Source organism: Nomascus leucogenys, chromosome 9 (assembly GCF_006542625.1).
Source record: "Nomascus leucogenys isolate Asia chromosome 9, Asia_NLE_v1, whole genome shotgun sequence".
In the NCBI taxonomy this organism is placed as follows: Eukaryota; Metazoa; Chordata; class Mammalia; order Primates; family Hylobatidae; genus Nomascus; species Nomascus leucogenys.
This window is the reverse complement of record NC_044389.1, coordinates 7851490-7871630: the sequence shown is the minus strand read 5'-3', so window position 1 is coordinate 7871630 and position 20141 is coordinate 7851490. Positions and strand designations below refer to the sequence as shown.

At 40.3% G+C, this 20141-nt stretch overlaps 1 protein-coding gene across 2 annotated transcripts in view; it reads left to right on the top strand.

The window, feature by feature from the left end:
- The window catches only part of B3GLCT (beta 3-glucosyltransferase), a 127918-nt gene extending 110089 nt beyond the window's left edge, over positions 1-17829 (top strand). The window contains exons 13-16 of one of the 2 annotated variants that reach the window (XM_030818561.1): positions 3724-3843; positions 10165-10309; positions 15515-15577; positions 15774-17829. In XM_030818561.1, coding sequence (XP_030674421.1) covers positions 3724-3843; positions 10165-10309; positions 15515-15577; positions 15774-15941 — 496 coding nt within the window. In that variant the 3' untranslated portion in view covers positions 15942-17829. The remainder of the gene's footprint in view (positions 1-3723; positions 3844-10164; positions 10310-15514; positions 15578-15773) is intronic. The other variant, XM_003270246.4, reaches the window with a different exon arrangement.
- Positions 17830-20141: the final 2312 nt, after the last annotated feature.

Here is a 20141-nt window from a genome sequence, read left to right as displayed (position 1 = left end):
CCCCCGTTCCCCTCCCTCTGCATCACAGGCCCAGAGGCCCAGGAGGAAAGAATGGTTTTGTGGGCTGGACTCAGGGTCCCCATGCTGTGTGCAGTCCAGGGACTTGGTGCCCTGTGTCCCAGCCACTCCAGCCTTGTCTAAAAGAGGCCAAGGTACAGCTTGGGCTGTGGCTTCAGAGAGTGGAAGCCCCAAGCCTTGGCAGCTTCCATGTGGTGTTGAGCCTGCGGGTACACAGAAGTTAAGAATTGAGGTTTGAGAACCTCTGCCTAGATTTCAGAAGATGTATGGAAATGCCTGGATGCCCAGGCAAGTTTGCTGCAGGATAGCAGCCCTCATGGAGAACCTCTGCTAGTGGGGAAGGGAAATATGAGGTCGGAGCCCCCACACAGAGTCCCTACTGGGGCACCACCTCGTGGAGCTGAGAAGAGGGCCACCATCCTCCAGACCGCAGAATGGTAGATCTACTGACAGCTTGCACCATGCACCTGGAAGAGCCGCAGACACTCAATGTCAGCCCATGAAAGCAGCCAGGAGGGAGGCTGTACTCTGCAAAGCCACGGGAGAAGGGCTGCCAAAGACCATGGGAACCCACCTCTTGCATCAGTGTTACCTGGCTGTGAGCATGGAGTCAAAGGAGATCCTTTTGGAACTTTAAGATTTGACTGCACCACTGGATTTTGGACTTGCATGGGGCCTGTGGCCTCTTCATTTTGGCCAATTTCTCCCATTCAGAATGGCTGTATTTACCCAATGCCTATACCCCCATTGTATCTAGGAAGAACTAACTTGCTTTTGATTTTACAGGCTCATAGGTGGAAAGGATTTGTCTTGTCTCAGATGAGACACTGGACTATGGACTTTTGAATTAATGCGGAAATGAGTTAAGACTTTTGGGGACTGTTGGGAAAGCATGATTGGTTTTGAAATGTGAGGACATGATATTTGAGAGGGGCCAGGGGTGGAATGATATGGTTTGGCTGTGTCCCCACCTAAATCTCAACTCGAATTGTATCTGTCGGAATTCCCACATGTTGTGGGAGGGACCCAGTGGGAGGTAATTGAATCATGAGGGCCGGTCTTTCCCATGCTATTCTCGTGATAGTGAATAAGGCTCATGAGATCTGATGGGTTTATCGGGGTTTCTGCTTTTGCTTCTTTCTCATTGTCTTTTGCTGCCACCATGTAAGAAATGCCTTTTGCCCTCTGCCATAGTTGGGAGACCTTCCCAGCCACATGGAACAGTAAGTTAAATTAAGCCTCGTTTGCTTCCCAGTCTTGAGTGTGTCTTTATCAGCAGCGTAAAAATGGACTAATGCATTAAATTGGTACCAGGAATGGGGTGTTGCTGAAAAGATACTCAAATATGTGGAAGTGACTTTGGAACCGGGTAACAGGCAGAGGTTGGAACAGTTTGGAGTGCTCAGAAGAAGACAGGAAGATGAATGAAAGTTTGGAACTGCTTAGATACTTGTTGAATAGTTTTGACCAATGAAGTCCAAGCTGAGGTGGTTTCAGATGGAGATGAGGAACTTATTGGGAACTGGAGCAAAGGTCACTCTTGCTGTGCTTTAGCAAAGAGACTGGTGGAATTTTGCCCCTGCCCTAGAGATCTGTGGAGCCTTGAACTTGAGAGAGGTGATTTAGGGTATCTGGTGGAAGAAATTTCTAAGCAGCAAAGCATTGATGAGGTGACCTGGCTTATTCTGAAAGCATTCAGTCATATTCATTCACAAAGAGATGGTTTGAAATTGGAACTAATTAAAAGGGAAGCAGAGCATAAAGGTTTGGAAAATTTGCAGCCTGACCATGAGGTGAAAAAGAAAACCCCATTTTCTGGGGAGAAATTCAAGCCAGCTGTAGAAATTTGCGTAAGTAACAAGGAGCTGAATGTTCATACCAAGACAATAGGGAAAATGTCTCCAGGGCATGTCAGAGATCTTCACAGCTGCCCCTTTCATCACAGGCCCAGAGGCCTAGGAGGGAAAAATGGTTTCATGAGCCTGGCCCAGGGCCCTACTGCTGTATGCAGCCTCGGAACTTGGTGCCCTGTGTCCCAGACGCTCCAGCCATGGCTAAAAGGGGCCAAGGTACAGCTTGGCCTTTGCTTCAGAGGGTGCAAGCCCCAAGCTTTAGCAGCTTCCATGTCGTGTTGGGCCTGCAGGTACACAGAAGACAAGAGTTGAGGTTTGGGAACCTCTGCCTAGATTTCAGAGAATGTATGGAAATACCTGGATGTCCAGGCAGAAGTCTGCTACAGGGGTGGGGCCCTCATGAAGAACTTCTGCTATGGCAGTACAGAAGGGAAATGTGGGGTTGGAGCCCCCACACAGAGTCCCCACTGGGACACTTCCTAGTGGAGCACTCAGAAGAGGGCCACCATCCTCTAGACCCCAGAATGGGAAATCCAGTGACGGCTTCCTCTGTGCACCTTGGAAAAGCTGCAAGCACTTAATACCAGCCTGTGAAAGCAGCCACGGGGGCTGTCCCCTGCAGAGCCACAGGGGTGGGGCTGCCCAAGGCCTAGGGAGTGCATCAGCGTGTCCTGGATGTGAGACATGGAATCAAGGAGATTTTGGAGGTTTAATATATATATATATATTTTTGAGATGGAGTTTCGCTCTTGTCACCCAGGCTGGAGTGCAATGGTGTGATCTCGGCTCACCGCATTTGGAGGTTTAATATAATGATTGCCTGGCCAGGTTTTGCACTTGCATGGGGCCTGTGGCCCCTTTGTTTTGGCTATTTTCTCCCATTTGGAACAGGAATATTTACCCCCTGTATCCCCATTGCATCTTAGAAGTAACTAACTTGCTTTTGATTTTGCAGGCTTATAGGCGGAAGGGACGTTTCTAAGTGGTGTAAGTTCTTAAAACATAGAAAAGATAGGCTTTCTTAGCACTACCCTTTGTGTCTACTTAAAAAAGTTATTTTTTGATTTTATTTTCCTATAAATTCATTGTTTTCATTTGAACAGCAGCTGCAGTTGCAGGCATTTTTATGACCAACTCATGGATAGTCTTACTTTAGAGAACCCAGACTAATATACTGCCCTTTGTAAGCTATTGTTGGTAACGTGTGTTAAAGGCAGATAGGGGCCAAAAGGTATTCAAAAGTATAAGCAATTAGACACAAAAAGTTCTCAGACTTGGGTGGCCTTATTGAGGGAAACATAAGCATGGTTGTGCCCTATTATCTGAGGATTTCTAGGATAGCCTCACTGCCCAAATTCTCTTCCCCACCTGCCAGCCAGGGCCCAACATGCATTTGCATCTCAGTGGCTCCTTTTTAGGCCATCAGGAATTTTTTTGTTAAATACCAAGTTCATCTGAAAAGATGTGAGGATTAGTTCACACTCACTTGGAAACAGTACTGGTAGAAATAAGATCTAGAGCACACTGGCCAACTTCACTTCAGTAACCTGCCACTCTCACCACACAAATCAGGCAGCCTTATTATGGCAGGGGCTTGTAAAAACTGAGGAACAAGCCCCTCATGTCTCAGTTTCTCTTCTGTTTCCAGTAATGTACAGCATTCATGCATTCTTTTCTTTTTGTTGTTGTTGTTTAAAAATTTTATTTATTCTATAAGTCACTCAAATTTCTCCTCTTAACTATTTCAGTTTAGTATTACACAGTATACAGAGTGGGATGTAAGAACCATAAACTATTCCGTAACCACATTTGAATCAAATAATCGTGATTTGTGTTCCCTTTGGCATCTCAGTATCTCCAGGCTCCAGCACTTGCTTAGCTGTTATGACTCCGGTGAGCCTGTGTTTCTGGGAGAGCGCTACGGCTACGGCCTGGGCACTGGCGGCTACAGCTACATCACAGGAGGAGGAGGGTAACTATGATCACAGCTTTCTTCAACTACTTTAAACATAAACTTCCCTTTCCACACGACAGGTGGGTCTTTGGCACTGGGATCTATACTTATATGTGAGTACTCTGTGAATGGTGGTTGTTACTATGATAGGAAAGTGAACATTATATTTGCTAAATATTAAAAGAACACACAGTAAAGAATATTTTAGCCATTGAAGAAATGATATAAAAAAGTATGTCATACTTGCTAGAATGTCCCTAACAGTGGTTGCTTCTAGGCAGCCAACTAGTTTTGATTGTCTGTTTAAATGGAAAAAAAAATTGGTTATAGATTTTAATCTCAGAGAATAAGCCATTAGACTATTAAATATGTAATGCTTAATAAATCACCTTTGGGGAAAGTGTAGTATAGAAGCTTACTTAGGCAATTAAGTGATATTTATGTAGGATTTATAGGCTTTAAATAACAGTTAAAAATTAATGTTTTAAATGAAGCATCTGCCTAATCTCTTACGAAGAAAGATTTTAACTTGATTTATATGGGTAAATCAATTAAGCAGTTTTCCCTATTACTTCTGTAGTCTTACTATTGGTGCGTGTAGGCAAAATCTTATCAACGGTAGTCATTTAAATTCACTCAGATGTTTGTTGCATGTCTGCTGTGTGCCAGGCAGCATTCTAGTTTATAATCTAATGGATTATACACTTCTGGAGGGCTAGGACCTTAAATTCCTACTTTGCAATTCCCTAGATTGGAACAATTCCTACAGGAACCTGCAGGATTTCAACAATCATACTACAGCCATCCTGATTTGGTTTAGCCGATTCAGTGGTGAAGATAACACGGTTATGGAGGTGGCTGTTTTGTAGTGATAACCAAACCTGAGCATGTGTGCTGATCTTTGTTAGGCAATGGCTTGCATCTACCTGAGGTCATTAACAACAGGAGGGGGAGTCCACGGAGGCCTTTGAAAAGACACTAGAGTAAGCCCAAGGAGTGTTGACCTCCTTATCAAAAAAGGTTCAAGCTATTTGCAGCCTTACTGTAATGCATCGGGCTTTCTGGGTGAAGAGTTAGGGCCAATTAAGGATCAGAACATGGCACCCATTGAGCCAGGATGTTCCACTTTGAAAGTGGCCCTGTTATTTGTATATGGGTTTATATACTTTATAGCATGATGGTGTTCATATAATATTTTTAACACAGAAGTGACTTGTTAGGTGATTTCTGCAAGAAAACCATTTTGTTGTCTTCATTGCATATTGGATTTAGCTGTTGTTTCCAAGACTGGCACTCAAGGCCTTCTGAAACCTCACTTTACCTTACCTATCTAGCATTGCATTTCATCATCCCAGTTCATTTGTTCAACTGGCCTTGTGTGGGCCAGGCACGGGGAATGCACAGATGAAAGCTGCACAGCCCCTTCCCCACAGGAGCTCACAGGCCACTGCCAGATTTGCAAATACATTGCATAATTGTCACTGCTCCCCCTTCCCTTGCCCCTGGCAGGCCCTGCTAGACCACCAAAGTGGCACCTTTAACTTCTGTGCTCAGCATCTACCTTGCTCCTGGGTACTTCCCACCACCTCTAGTTTTTCTATCTTAAAACTTCTCACTACCACCGTGCCATCTCCTTCCTACCCTGCGGAACATCTTGAGTTCACTACTGTTATCTCCATTTTCTCAGCTCCATGCTCAGCCTTCTAAGAGTCATAAACTCCCAGCCTCCTAAACTACCTCACCAAGGTTTCCAGCAACCTTGCTGTAGCTAAATCAAATTAATAATTTCCAGTTTTTATCCTATTTCACTCACAGCTTTTAACACCAGTGACTGTTGACCTGAAACACGCCTTTCTCTTGATTTCCAGAGCGCCATCCTATCCTTGTTCATCCTTCTTTCTGGTCATTCCTTCTCAGTTGTTTCTGTCTATCCCTTCAATGTCTTGTGTTACTCAGGCATCTTTTCTAGTCCTCCTTCTCACCCTGTGTTGTCCCTGGGTGATCTTATGGCTTGATGCTGAATGTACCCAGAGCTCTTTCTCCAGCCTAGAACTCTGCTGGCTTCCAGATTCATAGATTCAAAGGGCATCTCCACTTGACTGATTGACAGACACATCACACTCAACACCTTGTCATTTCTGACTGTAACCCCTGATTTGTTCTTCCAATGTCCCCCTCTCAGGGAAGACATTGGCATATATGAGTTCTTACCCCAGGAGTCTGTGAGTCAGCTCTCACCCTTTCTTTCCTTCTTTCCCTACTCCCTGCAATCAACTGAATCACCAATCCTGTCCATTTTATTTCCTAAATCTCTCTTCCATCAGTACTTCTCTCTACCTCCAGTAATCTCAGCCAGGTCACTGTCATCTCCTGTATGAGTTCCTGCCACAGCCTCCTGTTCCCCCTACTTTTTTGTCTTAAACTCCACTCCATGCTGTTGTCCACACTGTAGTCAAAGGGACCATTCTAAAAGCAGATCTGGTCCTCTCTCCCCTCTGCTCAGAGGCCCTCCGTGGCTTCTCATTGTCTTTTATCCAAGAGCGTGAACCTTTTTCTACTTTTGACATCTAAGACAAAGAGATGATCATTCAGATTTTAACAAGAGTCAAGTTGATCTGGGATGAGTCCTCAATTTTAATCATCTCTAGTTTGCCTGATTAACAGCCTCCCTGGGTGTTGCTGAGGCCACTGCTTTGGGCCCGAAGGCCCAAGGAGAGTCTTGTCTTCTACCCACTTACCAGGCCCAGTTTGCTGCTGAAAGCTGCCATGGCTGTCTTGCTACTCCCCTAGCAAGGATTTTTCTCTCTAGAAATTCATTCATCTAGGCTTCGTGGCATTGACCTCTCTTCAATTTCATAATTACATATGATTTTGCTGTTATTTGAATATTTTTATTTGAGTGTTACCATGACATGAAAGTCTTTTGCATCCTCTGATATCCTAACTGGCAGTAGAACTCCCATTGCCTTTAGGATCAAGTCTGCACTCCAAGGCTTATAAGACCTCTCATGATCTTGGCAGATGCTGTTTTACCTTTCTAGTGTCATCCATCTACACCCTTATCTTAAAGAACTCTTGCTGAACTTGTTTCAGTTTCTCTGAAGCACTATTTTTTTCCTCTCCTCCCAAGATACGACATTCGCTGGTCTCTGCATACCATTGTTTCCCCAACTTTCTGCCTGTCTAGTTCCTCCTTGTTCTTTTGGACTCAGCATAGCTATCACCATTTACTCTTGAAAGCCTTTAGCCCAATCTAGCCTTTCAAATCTGGGTTTAATGCATTTCTAATGTACTTTCATAGCATATTATGCAAACCATTATCATTTAATTGCCTATTTACTTTTCTATTTTCCACTTAAATTATGCATTATTTGAAGGCAACACCTGTGTGTGTCATTTCTTATTATTTCCTCGCTTCTTAGCATAGGGACTCATGTTTTTCAAGGTACAGTGAATAAATGAATAAACAAATCCATGAACACAAGGTACTGATCTTTATATAACTAACGTTGACCAATGTGGTGTTCTGTTTTTAATAGCACTTTTACAAAGATGCAGGAACATTCTTCATGAGATTGTCTCTTGCATCAACCTTTGATAAAAGCTGTAAGACATAATGTTGAATAGTTTCTCTAGTATTACAATAGAATTTTCTGATGCTCTAGCTGGAGAACCAGTATGCCTTTTAACAGCAAGTCAGAATCAGTGGCTTGTAAAACCAATTCACGGACCATAACTAGCATTTTAAATTAATGAACTATTGAGTGGAATAGAATAAAATGGAAAATATCAGAGTGCATTCCATGTCATAAGGGTAAGTATTGTTTGTGACATTTTTGTTTGAGATTTATACATACCCATGCACACTCACACACAAAACATATAAATGGTTGTGATGTGAAATTAATTTCTTGTTTTCTGATGGCGGGTCACAGTCAAGTATGTTTTTGAAAACCACTACCTTAAACCATCTGTCTTAGGTAAGGATGTTTTGACAGAGCCGAGTCAGACATGTAGGTTCCTGTGGTTTCTGTGTAGGTATTTTGCGTTGTTTGGAGCATGAGACCTTTGTACTATTTGAATCCAAGTGTCTGTTTTTCACTTTGTTGCTTACTCCATGAAAGTTTTGGAACTTGGAGAAAATAAATTGAATGACCTTTTTTTTTATTATTTCAATAGGTTTTTGAGGGGCAGGGGTGTTTGGTTATATGAATGAGTTGTTCAGTGGTGATGTCTGATATTTTGGTGCACCTGTCACCCAAGTAGTGTATGCTGTATCCAGTGTGTAGTCTTTTATCCCTCATCCCCACCCCTCTTCCGAGTTCCCAAAGTTCATTTTATCATTCTTATGCCTTTGCATCCTCATAACTTAGCGCCTACTTATAGGTGAGAACATGTGATGTTTTGACTGTTTCTTTTTGAAAATACTTACTTACTTATGTGCATTTAGGTAGGAAGCTGTGCTTAGGCCATCTATCATCAGCCTTTTTGGCAGCCTTGGGAGCAAATGACTGCACCAGAATAAGACGTTGGGCAAAGTCCTCGGAGACTGCCATGACCTGTTTATTGGCTGAAGGCCAGGAGGGGCAGGCATGTTTCTCATGCATGTTCCCTTCCTACATCTTCTTGATCTGCACTGTGTTCTTGGGCAAGTCCCAGACTCCCATTTCAGTTTTTCTTATTTTAAACATTTGTATATTGTATATTTAAGGAAATAAAATAATCCTGTAGCCTTTCAACATCTTTTTAATATTTAATAGTTGGTGGCCAGAGCAGACAAGTGTTCTTTCCCACCATGATATGACTGGTAGTTTTCCATTTTGGGGAGCAACCTTATTTGGAAAGAACTCATCAGCATGCCAATAAACAAGTGTTATCAACGGCTCATATTCACTTAGTTTATGCAAATAATTAATGTAAGACTGTGTGAGTAGGCAAAAGTATAAAATAATTACAAATTAAAATTTCATGCTCACATTTCATCGTCCTATAAAGTTAGTTTTTCAGAGAGTGGATCAAAAAATGAAAGTCTTTCTCATTTTTTCTCATTCTACTAGATGCTGACAAAAGAAAAAAAGCATTTTTACTATTTACTGTCAACACATCTTCTCATGTATGCTCTTTTCCCGGAGTCAGTAGCTTGAGCCCAACGTGGCCGATTGGGTGTAGTTCCACTCAGCCACAAAAAATGTGGCCAGGGAGGTTTCACTGTGGACAGCAGGCTTTCTAAGAGAAAGGCAATTTTTGGTGGGTTTTCAGACTTGCAGTTTTCCTTTCTCTGTAGTTGACAGGAACTTTGTTTCTTTTTATACCTTCCTATTTTGTTACAACATCTTTTTTTTTTTTTTTGAGACGGAGTCTCGCTCTGTCGCCCAGGCTGGAGTGTAGTGGCGCAATCTCGGCTCACTGCAAGCTCTGCCTCCCGGGTTCACGCCATTCTCCTGCCTCAGCCTCTCCGAGTAGCTGGGACTACAGGTGCCTGCCACCACGCCCGGCTAATTTTTTTTTTTTTTTGTATTTTTAGTAGAGATGGGGTTTCACCGTGGTCTCGATCTCCTGACCTCGTGATCCGCCCGCCTCAGCCTCCTCAACCGCTGGGATTACAAGCGTGAGCCACTGCGCCCGGCCTTACATCTTAAATAAAGAAATTCTCTTGTCTAGTCAAGGGCAGGGAAGGGAGTCCTGCACTGTTGCAGGGGACGGAGGAGGGGGTTGGCCACTTGCATTAGGTAAAACTGTGCTGAATTGAGCCCAGCATGTGGAATCAGTGATTTTGATTCAGGGATTCAAGCTCTTTGTCCTTTTTTCCTTCCTCCTAGACTGATTCATAAAATGTTTCCTCCCCCAGGAAGAAGGTCTTTGTAAAGGCGACTTTGTTCTCACTTGTTTGATGCATCAAACTTCTATTGAGTGCTGTGGGCAAGGCCTTATATGTGGCAGTGGGACTATATGGATGAATTTTAAATAGTTTTGCCTTAAAGTCTTTGATGATCGAGACTGGACTTATGAACCGTATTGTTTCCTTCAGCCCTTTCAGTTATTGAGCTTTTTATGATATGAAAAGATTCATTTCTACCTTAGGATCAGAATGAAGACAAGAAACCAATCTGTCTTTTAAAACGAAGAGAAATTATTTTGGGAACTTGGTACAAAAGTGTTGGAAAGGGCCAGAAGACTAAAAGAGAACAGGTAGGGTTTTACCTACAGCTCAGTACCTAGAGAAAGCTACTATCGCCTCTTAGTCTGGAGGAGTAGAGTCCTGTTTCCCAGGGCACGTTTGTGCAGCAGCGGTGTCTGTGGAGCTTCTCTAACCCCTTTCTCTGCTCTGGCTCCCATTAGAATGGTCTTCAGCAGAGAAGCCATCAGGAGACTACTCGCCAGTAAATGTCGGTGCTACAGTAATGATGCTCCTGATGATATGGTCCTGGGAATGTGCTTCAGTGGCTTGGGAATCCCTGTGACACACAGCCCTCTCTTCCATCAGGTGAGGAAATGGTTTTTATTCTTCCCTCATGGTGGGTGGGGGACAGGTTCTTCTCACTTAAGGATTTGAGTTCTTTCTCTTCACATATTCAGGAAACAGACTAAGAACTGTGTTGACAGGCTCCAGGGGAATGTCCTTAACCAGGACTGTTACCCTGTTTGATGTACACACTGCCTCACGTACGTCATGAAGATGGGAGGCAAAAATGTCTTGAAAACCAAGTGGCGTTTGACCAGGATCCTCGCCATGGAGGACCAGGGAAAAGCTGTTTTTTGGTTTATCTTTTTAATTAAAAAGATTGGTGGCATTTAAAAATTATTGGATGCTGCCTAGAAATATATAGGACTGACCTAATATTGTCCTACTGGCCACTGAGTCTATGTAATTCTACACCATCCTCAGTTTTTACACTGTCTATCTGTCTTTTCACTGAGCTTTTTCTCCTTCACTCGTCATTAAAATGAATGGCTAAAATCTATTAAATTGCAGTTGGGTATCTCAATAAGCATATATTCTGGGGGTTATGGAAAAGAAGAGATGAGCTTATGTTTACCAGGGACGGGTAGTGCTTATAGCCTCCCCATATTGCAGTTTGGGGGTTGGAGAAGGAAATCCTCCTGCATTATGTTTAGTATCTTTTAAGAACCAAGTCAGTGAATTTTCTTCTAAGAATAATAGCAGTTGTTCACAAACTAAAAATAACCATAGATCCATACCCATCTAATATCCTCCTTCAAGAAATTTAAAGTTTTTGAAACTTGAAGTGTATATGCATATGTATTTTAGATACCTTCTCTTATATTGAAAATACTGTTTTTATGCCTTATTTATTTTTATTTATTTATTTATTTTGAGATAGGGTCTTGCTCACTGCAACGTGGCTCACTGCAGACTTGATCTCGTGGGCTCAAATGATCCTCTTGCCTTAGTCTCCCAAGTATCTGGGACTACAGGTGCACACCGCCATGCCTGGCTAATTTTTAAAGTTTTTTTATAGAGATGGGGGTCTTACTATGTTGCCTAGGCTGGTCTCAAACTCCTGGACTCAAGCGATCCTCCCACCTCGACTTCCCAAAGTGCCAGGATTACAGATGTGAGCCACTGCACCTGGCCCATGCTCTATTTATTTAGTAACCAGTAGCAAACATTATCATAGCAATATAGAAAACTTAGCATGACAGAAATAGTATACTATAGAAAACAACTCAAATAAGACTAAGAAAGTGTTTGCATCATCAGGAAAGGCAGAATCCATTTCTGTATCCTTGAGACAATAAGAGAGGATAAAAATAGACCTTTAATATAAGGAAATGTATGAGAAACCTCCTTCCTGGTGTCAGTTAGAAGATACTTGTCCTTTAGGACTTTGAGAGGTCTTACCCACTTTCAGCCTGTGTGTTGTGTTAGGATGACTTAGGAAAGAAAGCATTATTCTCTGCGGTTCCCTCTTTTGCTCTGTCTCATGGTGTTTCAGTCACGCAATTAAAGGGGTAATTAAAACTGTTAGTGTATAAGGGGAATAATTTATCAAGGTTAGTGTGACAGGTCTTAGATTTTTGTAGCATCCCTTTTCATTTAGGGAAGAATAAATTAGCTAATAAAATGATACGGAGAAAAGAAAGAAGGAAAATCATCTATAGGCAAAAGTCCTTTGAAGATAATTTTTTTTAAATAAGGTTGCTGTTTCCCCCACTTTAGAACCCTTGATTTCTCTAATTCACATACATTTTAAACTTTTCCAAAATCATAAAATATGTTTAAAACCTATCCTCCCCAACAGATAATGCTGTATCTTCCAATTCTTAAGCCTCTTTTAGAGAGTTTGGTAACAATTTGGATAGTGCTTTCCATTTATAGTGTTTAAACACTGATCCAAACTGTGTTTCTTCATCTTCACAAAGAAACATGAGGCAAAGAGATAAAATTTAAGAATCCTGATGAGCTAGAGACAGAGTGGGCATTTGGAAGCAGTCTCATATGCAAAATTGCCTGGGCCGTCACATTTCTTCTGTTTTTAGAGAAAGTTATTGTGAATCTGCAGATTTAGAAGGGGACTCCAGGGAAAATCTAGTATTTCCCTTTGTTGAAAGCACAGCACCTAGAGCATATGGTTTTCTATTCTTCCAAAATTATGTGCCACTAATGGACATGGCAGTGTGCAATGGTTGGTGGTTGCTCAACTCTGGAAATTTCCCAAAAAGTTTTAGACCACCATTATGGTGGGTAAACTGTATGGGATGGAAATCATTTTTCAATACAGTTATAGAAAGGCACTTGTCTAAGGAAATGTGATTTTAATCTCCATTTGCTGCCCTGTTTAGTGTGCTCCAGTATTTACAGATGAAAGGTTCTAATGTTGCCCAATGTAGGAGGTCTTTCCTTTTCTTTTTTCTTTTTTTTTTTTTTTTTGAGATGAAGTCTTGCTCTGTCACCCAGGCTGGAATGCAGTGGCATGATCTCGGCTCACTGCAACCTCTGCTTCCTGGGTTCAAGCGATTCTCCTACCTCAGCCTCCTGAGTAGCTGGGACTACAGGTGTGTGCCACCCGCCCGGTTAATTTTTTGTATTTTTAGTAGAGACGGGATTTCACGTGTTAGCCAAAGTGGTCTCGATCTCCTGACCTTGTGATCCACCTGCCTCGGCCTCCCAGAGTGCTGGGATTACAGGCCTGAGCCACCACACCCGGCTGTAGGTCTTTCTTGGGCAGTTTCAGCCCCTCTCTCTTCCTGCATGCAGATGCCTACCGCACTCTGTGTCTGTTCCTCAAGTTCTTCCCCACCCCTCCTCCTGCCTGTTTGGGATTTCCTCTTGACATTGTAATGTTTAATAAGCCAGCTCTTTTAATGCGTGTATAGCCTCCCTGAGATGCAGTAAATCACTTCTAGAATCTGCATTAATAGAGGGAAAAATGTTATGGTTTATTTTTTTTCCTGTTAGATGCATTTCTATCTTCAACAGTTCATTTTTAAAGGTGAAAACGCAGCAAGGATTTGTTTTCATTGCTTTTACAGTAGTCCTTCCTCAACCACAGGGGACACATTCCAAGACCCCCCAGTGGATGCTTGAAACCTTGGATATACTGAACCCTACGTATACTGTGTTTTCTCTTATACTTTACATACCTATGATCAAGTTTACTTTAGCAAGTAGGCAGAGTAAGAGATGAACAATAACTAATAATAAAATAGAGCAATTATAACCATATGTCAGCATCTACTCTTGCTTTAGGCTATTCTTAAGTAAAATAAGGGTTCCTTGAACACAAGCACTGTGATACTGCTGCAGTTGACTGGATAATGAGGCGGCTTCTAGCGACTCAGGGGCGGGGAGTGTAGACAGCATGAAGATGCTGGACAAAGGGAGGATTCATGCCCAGTGCGGGATGGAGTGGGACACGCCAGATTTCATCCTGATACTCAGAAGGGCCCACAACTTAAAACTTAGGAATTGTGTATTTCTGGAATTTTCCATTTAATATTTTCAGACTAAAATTGACTGTGGGACACTGACACTTCAGAAAGTGAAACCATGGGTAAGGGGGAACTACTGTATTTCTTTCTTCTAGGATCATTGTGGAATTATCTTCCAACGGAATTGAGAGGATGTTTCTCCTTGGTTTTCTTCCTTGCCAGTAAACTCTCAGAGGGCCTTGCAAAGAAACGTCGTATAATAAATGAATTCCTTCAACTAGTATTCAGAACTTTCCCAACTTTGTTAGACTGTATTCCAGTGTGTATTTTTTGTCTGTCTCACTGTTTTTTCCTTTTAAAATTCCTTTTAGATTTTTAACTCCACGAGCAGTTACAATTTCTTAAAAATAGCAATTGTGAAAGTTCTCCCCTTAGATTATTTTGAACTTCTCTTCGCAGATATTATTGTTGGAACACTCGTCTGAGCAGTATATTTGTACTGGTGAAGCTAGGTTAGGCCAGGGGCTGCTGAGTGGGCCCAACCGGTGGTGAGACGGGTTGAGCAGAGGCAGCCGGTGCCCTGGCAGAGCACTGGCCCTGGGCTGAGCACCTCTTTCTGGTCTCTATTCCAGTGTTTGCTAGTCATGTTACTTCTGGGAGCTCTGGTTTTCTCAGCGGTAAATTGGAAGTGAACTATAATATTCTGTCCATTTTATAAGGTTGTTTTTAGGATTCAATAAGATAAAATTTAACAAAGGTGTTCTGTAAACCGTTTAAGGGAGTTTAAGTATTCATATCAAAGATTTAGGCAGACTGTAATAAAAAAGTAGCCTACGAAAGACTTGTTTTTAAAATGCATCACATCTAGTTTTAGTAGTCAAGACAATTTTAGTATTGATGACCTAATGAGTTACTTTATAAAACAGATGGCCCATATAAATTAATAAACAAATTTAAGATGATTACTGGCTGGGCAAAGTGGCTCACGCCTGCAATCTCAGCACTTTGGGAGGCCAAGGCAGGTGGATCACCTGAGGTCAGGATTTCGAGACCAGGGTGGCTAACATGGTGAAACCCCGTCTCTACTAAATACAAAAATTAGCCAGGCATGGTAGTGCATGCCTGTAATCCCAGCTACTTGGGAGGCTGAGGCAGGAGAATCGCTTGAACCCGGGAGGCAGAAGTTGCAGTAAGCTGAGATTGCCCCACCGCACTCCAGCCTGGGCAGCAGAGTGAAACTCCATCTCAAAAAAAAAAAAAAAAAAAAAAAGATTACCGAGAGAAACTGGATACTTTGCTTAGAGAAAACAAAATAGTATCTGATTTCAGTTTCCTTCTAACCCTATAGGCTACTTCTTCAATCTTATTCTAACCTGTATCTAGTTCTGCTTAAGTTTTATTTTCTAACTTCTAAAAAATTTTGCAATGTAGATAATATAAAAAGGTTTTAGGTCCTTTCACAAACTATTTTGGGTTACTTGCAATTCTCATTTACACCTCTGGAACTAGAGTAGATATTTGGGCAGGAAGAGAGCATGAGTTACGTTATCCTTCTCCCCAGTGAGCTGCTTGTTTTCTTTCTTCGAATGACATCACCTAATTACACATTAGAGCAGTAGACAGGCCAAGGGAAATCTGAGAAATCCTTGCCCCAGCACCCCACAACCCACTTATGGCCAGAGTTTCCTTAGAAGTACCTGGAACATAACAGTTTTTCTGTCTTTGTGCAGAAGTGATAATAGTAACTTAAATGGCTTACCAAAGAAAGCTTTTTGTATTTATTACTATTGTTTAGGAATCTCCCAGAGGCAAGACTATGGAACATAGAAGCAAAAAGCAGTGCATTTTGGATATTAAGGTAATTGGAGACACAAAAGCAAAGCACCTAAAGTTAGAAGAAAGATATCAGAAAATAGATTCCTTTTTGCTTTTAGATTCCTATAGCCAATATTAAGTGGTGAAGTAAAGCAGTCCACTTTATAAATTCAAATGCTCTTCTGCAGCAAAATTATATTCAATCAACAAGGAAGCCTAACTCTCTGTTTTTCCTGCAGGCTCGGCCGGTGGATTACCCTAAGGACTACCTTTTTCATCAAGTTCCCATATCGTTCCACAAACACTGGAACATCGATCCAGTGAAGGTGTATTTCACGTGGTTGGCACCCAGTGATGAAGACAAAGCCAGGAAGGAGACACAGAAAGGTTTTCGAGAGGAGTTATAAATCAGGGTGACCTGCGAGCATTAGCCTGCGCAGGGAATGAACTGGAGACTGTGGCCTCATCCCACTGTGCTGTGCTCACAACACTTGTGTCTGCCACATGGCGTTGGATGCTTCCTGACTTTAGGGGGAGATTTTATGTATGGTATTTTTTGACAGAGGAAGAAAAGGGGTCATAGGAGAAACATTTTTTTTTCTGGGAAAAATCACTTGCTTTTGACTTATGCAGTTGTTTTAACACTTAGTGGTGACTGTGTATTCTCCAAGCTGTGATACAGCAGTTTTTTTTATTGTCACAGGGAAATAAATGGTACCAGAAGTCCCTTTCCTGTTCTGTCTCTTCATTATAATGGAATTTTCAGTTGGACATGAGCCTGGAGAGGTGTGACTGTCTACAGTTCTATTTGTATATATAACAAGAAGAGTGAAAGTCTTTTGACATGGATATTGTGGATGGTATGAACTTTTAAACCGTATTATTGATGATGAAAATTATTTCCTGGGACCTCAGTAGGAATAATACCATATTAAGGAATAATACTGTACATAAAACATCATGAAACTCTAGATATGAAATCCCCTGAAGTCTGTAATCATGGTGGTTATGTTTTGTCTATTCTTTTGCTGTTTGTGCCTCATAAAAAGAGAATGAGGTCTTCTCCTAGAGCTTCGTATGGCTTTGGAAGTTCATCTGTGTTTTATTTCTCCCTGAAGCCCTATCTTTATGGCCTACTTGTAACATGAAAGTAGTAGATGCTGCCAGAAAATAGTGTCCTCAATATTTTAAAACAATGTTGACGTGTTTTGTTCAAGTCAGCAAGCTCTATGTGAGTCTCAGGAAGTGAATTAAATTTGGACCTTATGTTTTACTCGTTTTTTTTTTTTTTTTTTTTTTGAATGTTACTTAATGACTCTCTCCTGACTCAGAAGAGAAACCCCTTGTGGAAGGACAACATGGTGATCAGGCAATTTCTCTGGGTTCCCAAAGAATGACATTTGAACACAGTATTTTGAAACAGCTCTAGTTTTCAAATTATATCTTTAATATATAGTAACGTAACATATTCAGTATTAATGTATAAAAAGCACTCTAATTATATAATTCAGTTTTTGTAAAGGTATTTGCATAAAATTTGATTTAATATGTCTTAAACTAATTTTGGTATAGTAAATTACTTTTTTTCTTCTTAATAAAAACTGTTACTCATTAACTTTGCTTATAATGCTTTTTATAGCCAAGCACAGAATTTAAAGCCATACCACCAGAAGTACCTGTGTATGTTAATATGTTTTTCTTGTAGCGTAGATTTGACTCATTTCCAAAATGATGCAATAGTATTAGTATTTACCATTTTTCCAAATTAGCAACTACCAGAACTCTTATGTTGCAGTGATAACACAATGCATTGGATTCAGTTTTGTGAAGGTGGATTTTGTGGCCATCCAAAGGATGTATCAGGGATGATCAACTGATGAGAGGCTCCAGAAGGATTTCTAGATCACATCAAGCCTCTGCTGATGGCCTTAGCTTTGTTCAGTCATTGTAACTGGGATTGTTCTCATTGCTGCCGTGGTAGTCACCTTCATGTCATCTATAATAGTACTCCTGGAGAGCCCTGGCTGCCTACACCAGTGGAAAAGAGTCTCCAGTTCTGCTCTGGCCTACTAACTGTTACCACTGAGAGAACAACATGTTCATTTGACAGGATTGAAGCTGGCATCCGTATATGAAGATCCTTGTCAAGCTTTCTTCTGTGGTCTGATCAGTGCCTTCTGCTGATACCGGGGCACCTCCTCTGGTACTTTTAAGTGTTTTGTTAATCATGTTTACTTTTTGGAATGGTGTAAGCCTAACCACAAATAAAAGATCTTTGCCTAAGTTTTTGATTTCTCAAATATTGTGTTCATTAGTCTAGACTAGGAATGGGGAGGGGAAATGGGGAAAAGGAATGAATGAAATCAGAGAAAAAAGTCAGCAGCTCGGTAAATACAGTTTAAAGAGAGAATAATTACTTCAGAGCTACCCTTTTAAGAGAAAACCATCAGAAATTGACAATGTTTATATAAAGTTTATAAAGCCATTATGTTTTATTATATAACAAATCAGAGATGTTATTTTAGAATCGATTCCCATCTAAAGAACTCAATTTTGAGTCTGACATTTCCAGGACCAGATACTGCCTTATTCACATTTCCTTTGCTTTGAAATAGGGCTTTCCTTCCAAATGGCTATTTTTAGGCTAGGGATGTTAACATCAGGGATTTGTGTGTGGAATAACTGGAATGTCATTTTTGCTTTTAAGCCATTTCTGATGATATAGCCAAAGCAGGTTGTCTGACTATGTAGGATTTTTACATCTTGCAACTAAATCAGAAATCCAGACATGAAAATAACCTTTCTAGAATGCCTGGGAGCAGAAAACAATAATAGCATGCTAAATTACAAATGATGCTACGTATAGGTATGTAAATATCAGTGCTCTCTGCATTTCTGGGTTTATTGAAGACCTCTTGTATATTTTATCAAAAATTAATATAATTGACATCTTTAAGAATGTTTCTATTGTCTTCCATTCATAATCAGAGATGTAATTTCTATAGACTAAATAAAGTCTTTATTATATAATTAAAAGTTGAACACTTTCTTACAAAGAAAACTCTAGGCCCAGATGGTTTCATCGGTGATTTTCTCCAGGCATCCAAAGATGAAATACTGTGTTTATGGAACATAAACTCTTTCAGAGCATAATGAAAAAGGAAACATTTCCCAACTGAATTTATGAGACACAAATTTCTCTGACACCAAAACTTGACAAAAGAAAATCACAGACTAACACTTTTCATGAGCATAAAAGACAGTGATCCTAAACAAAACGATCAGCAATATGTAAAAAGAGGATACATTAAAAAGGATAGTAACTCATGACCAAATGGGTTTATTCCAGGGATACAAGGCCACTGTAACATTCAAAAATCAAGTAATTCACCACATTAATAGAATGAAGGAGAAAAACTGTATAACCATTTTAATAGCTGTGCAAAAAAGGAGGATAAAAAGCATTTGACAGAATTCAGCAGCCAACTTTGTAATTCTCAGAAACTAGGTAAATTCGTCAATATAATAAAGAGTATCTACAAAAAAAGTATCATAAATACCTAATGCTTTCATATTGAATTATTTCTCCCCCTAAATTTGGAGGAAGACTAGAATGTTTACCATCACTACTTCTTTTCAACATCGTTTAGGAGATCCCAGTCAGGGGAAAGAAAAGAAAATTATATAAAGAGTAAAGAGAAGTAAAAAGATATTTACAGATGACTGCATACAAACAGAATCCAAAGTATCTTATAATGAATTTAGTAAGATCACTAGATACAGGACTGATATAAAAAATAATTGTATTTCTACATACTAGCAACAAACAATTTGAAAATTAGGAAAACAATGTTATTTACAATGGTTTAAAAATATTAAATACTCAGGAAATAGATCTTAAATGTTACCACCACCACCAAAAAAAAAAAAAAAAAAAACACTGCAGGAATGGATGGATATGCTAATTGGCTTGATTGTGGCAATTGTTTTACAATGTATACATACAATCATGTACGCTAAGTATATACACTTTTTATATGTCAAGTATAGTAAAGCCAGAAAGCATTAGCAAATAGCTAGAAATATCTAGAAATAAATAGTTGCAAGATCTCTACACTGAAAACCAGAAAATCTTGAGAGAGATTAAAAAGGAACTAAGTAAGGTTTATCATTTTATGTACTGAAATGTTCAATATTGTTATGACTACAGTTATCTCAAATTGGTGTATAGATTTATTTCCAGTAAAAATCTGAGGCTTTGTATGTAAAAATTGACAAATTGGTTCAAAATATAGAAGGAAATGCAAAGGACCTAGACTAGCCAAGCCAATTATGATGACAAAATTCGAAGATTTACAAGAACAGATTTCAAGACCTACCAAAAAACTACTGAAGTGTCTTACTGGCATGACGATGGGAGTTAGATAAATTGAACAGAATCCATACATACATGATCACTTAATGTAAGACAAAGGTGATACATGCAATTCATGAGGGAAATGATCTTTTCAATAAATGTAGAGAAATTAGATATATGGAATAATATGAAGCAACTACTAACTCGGATTACAGACATTATATTCAAAGATTAAGCTATAAAGCATCTA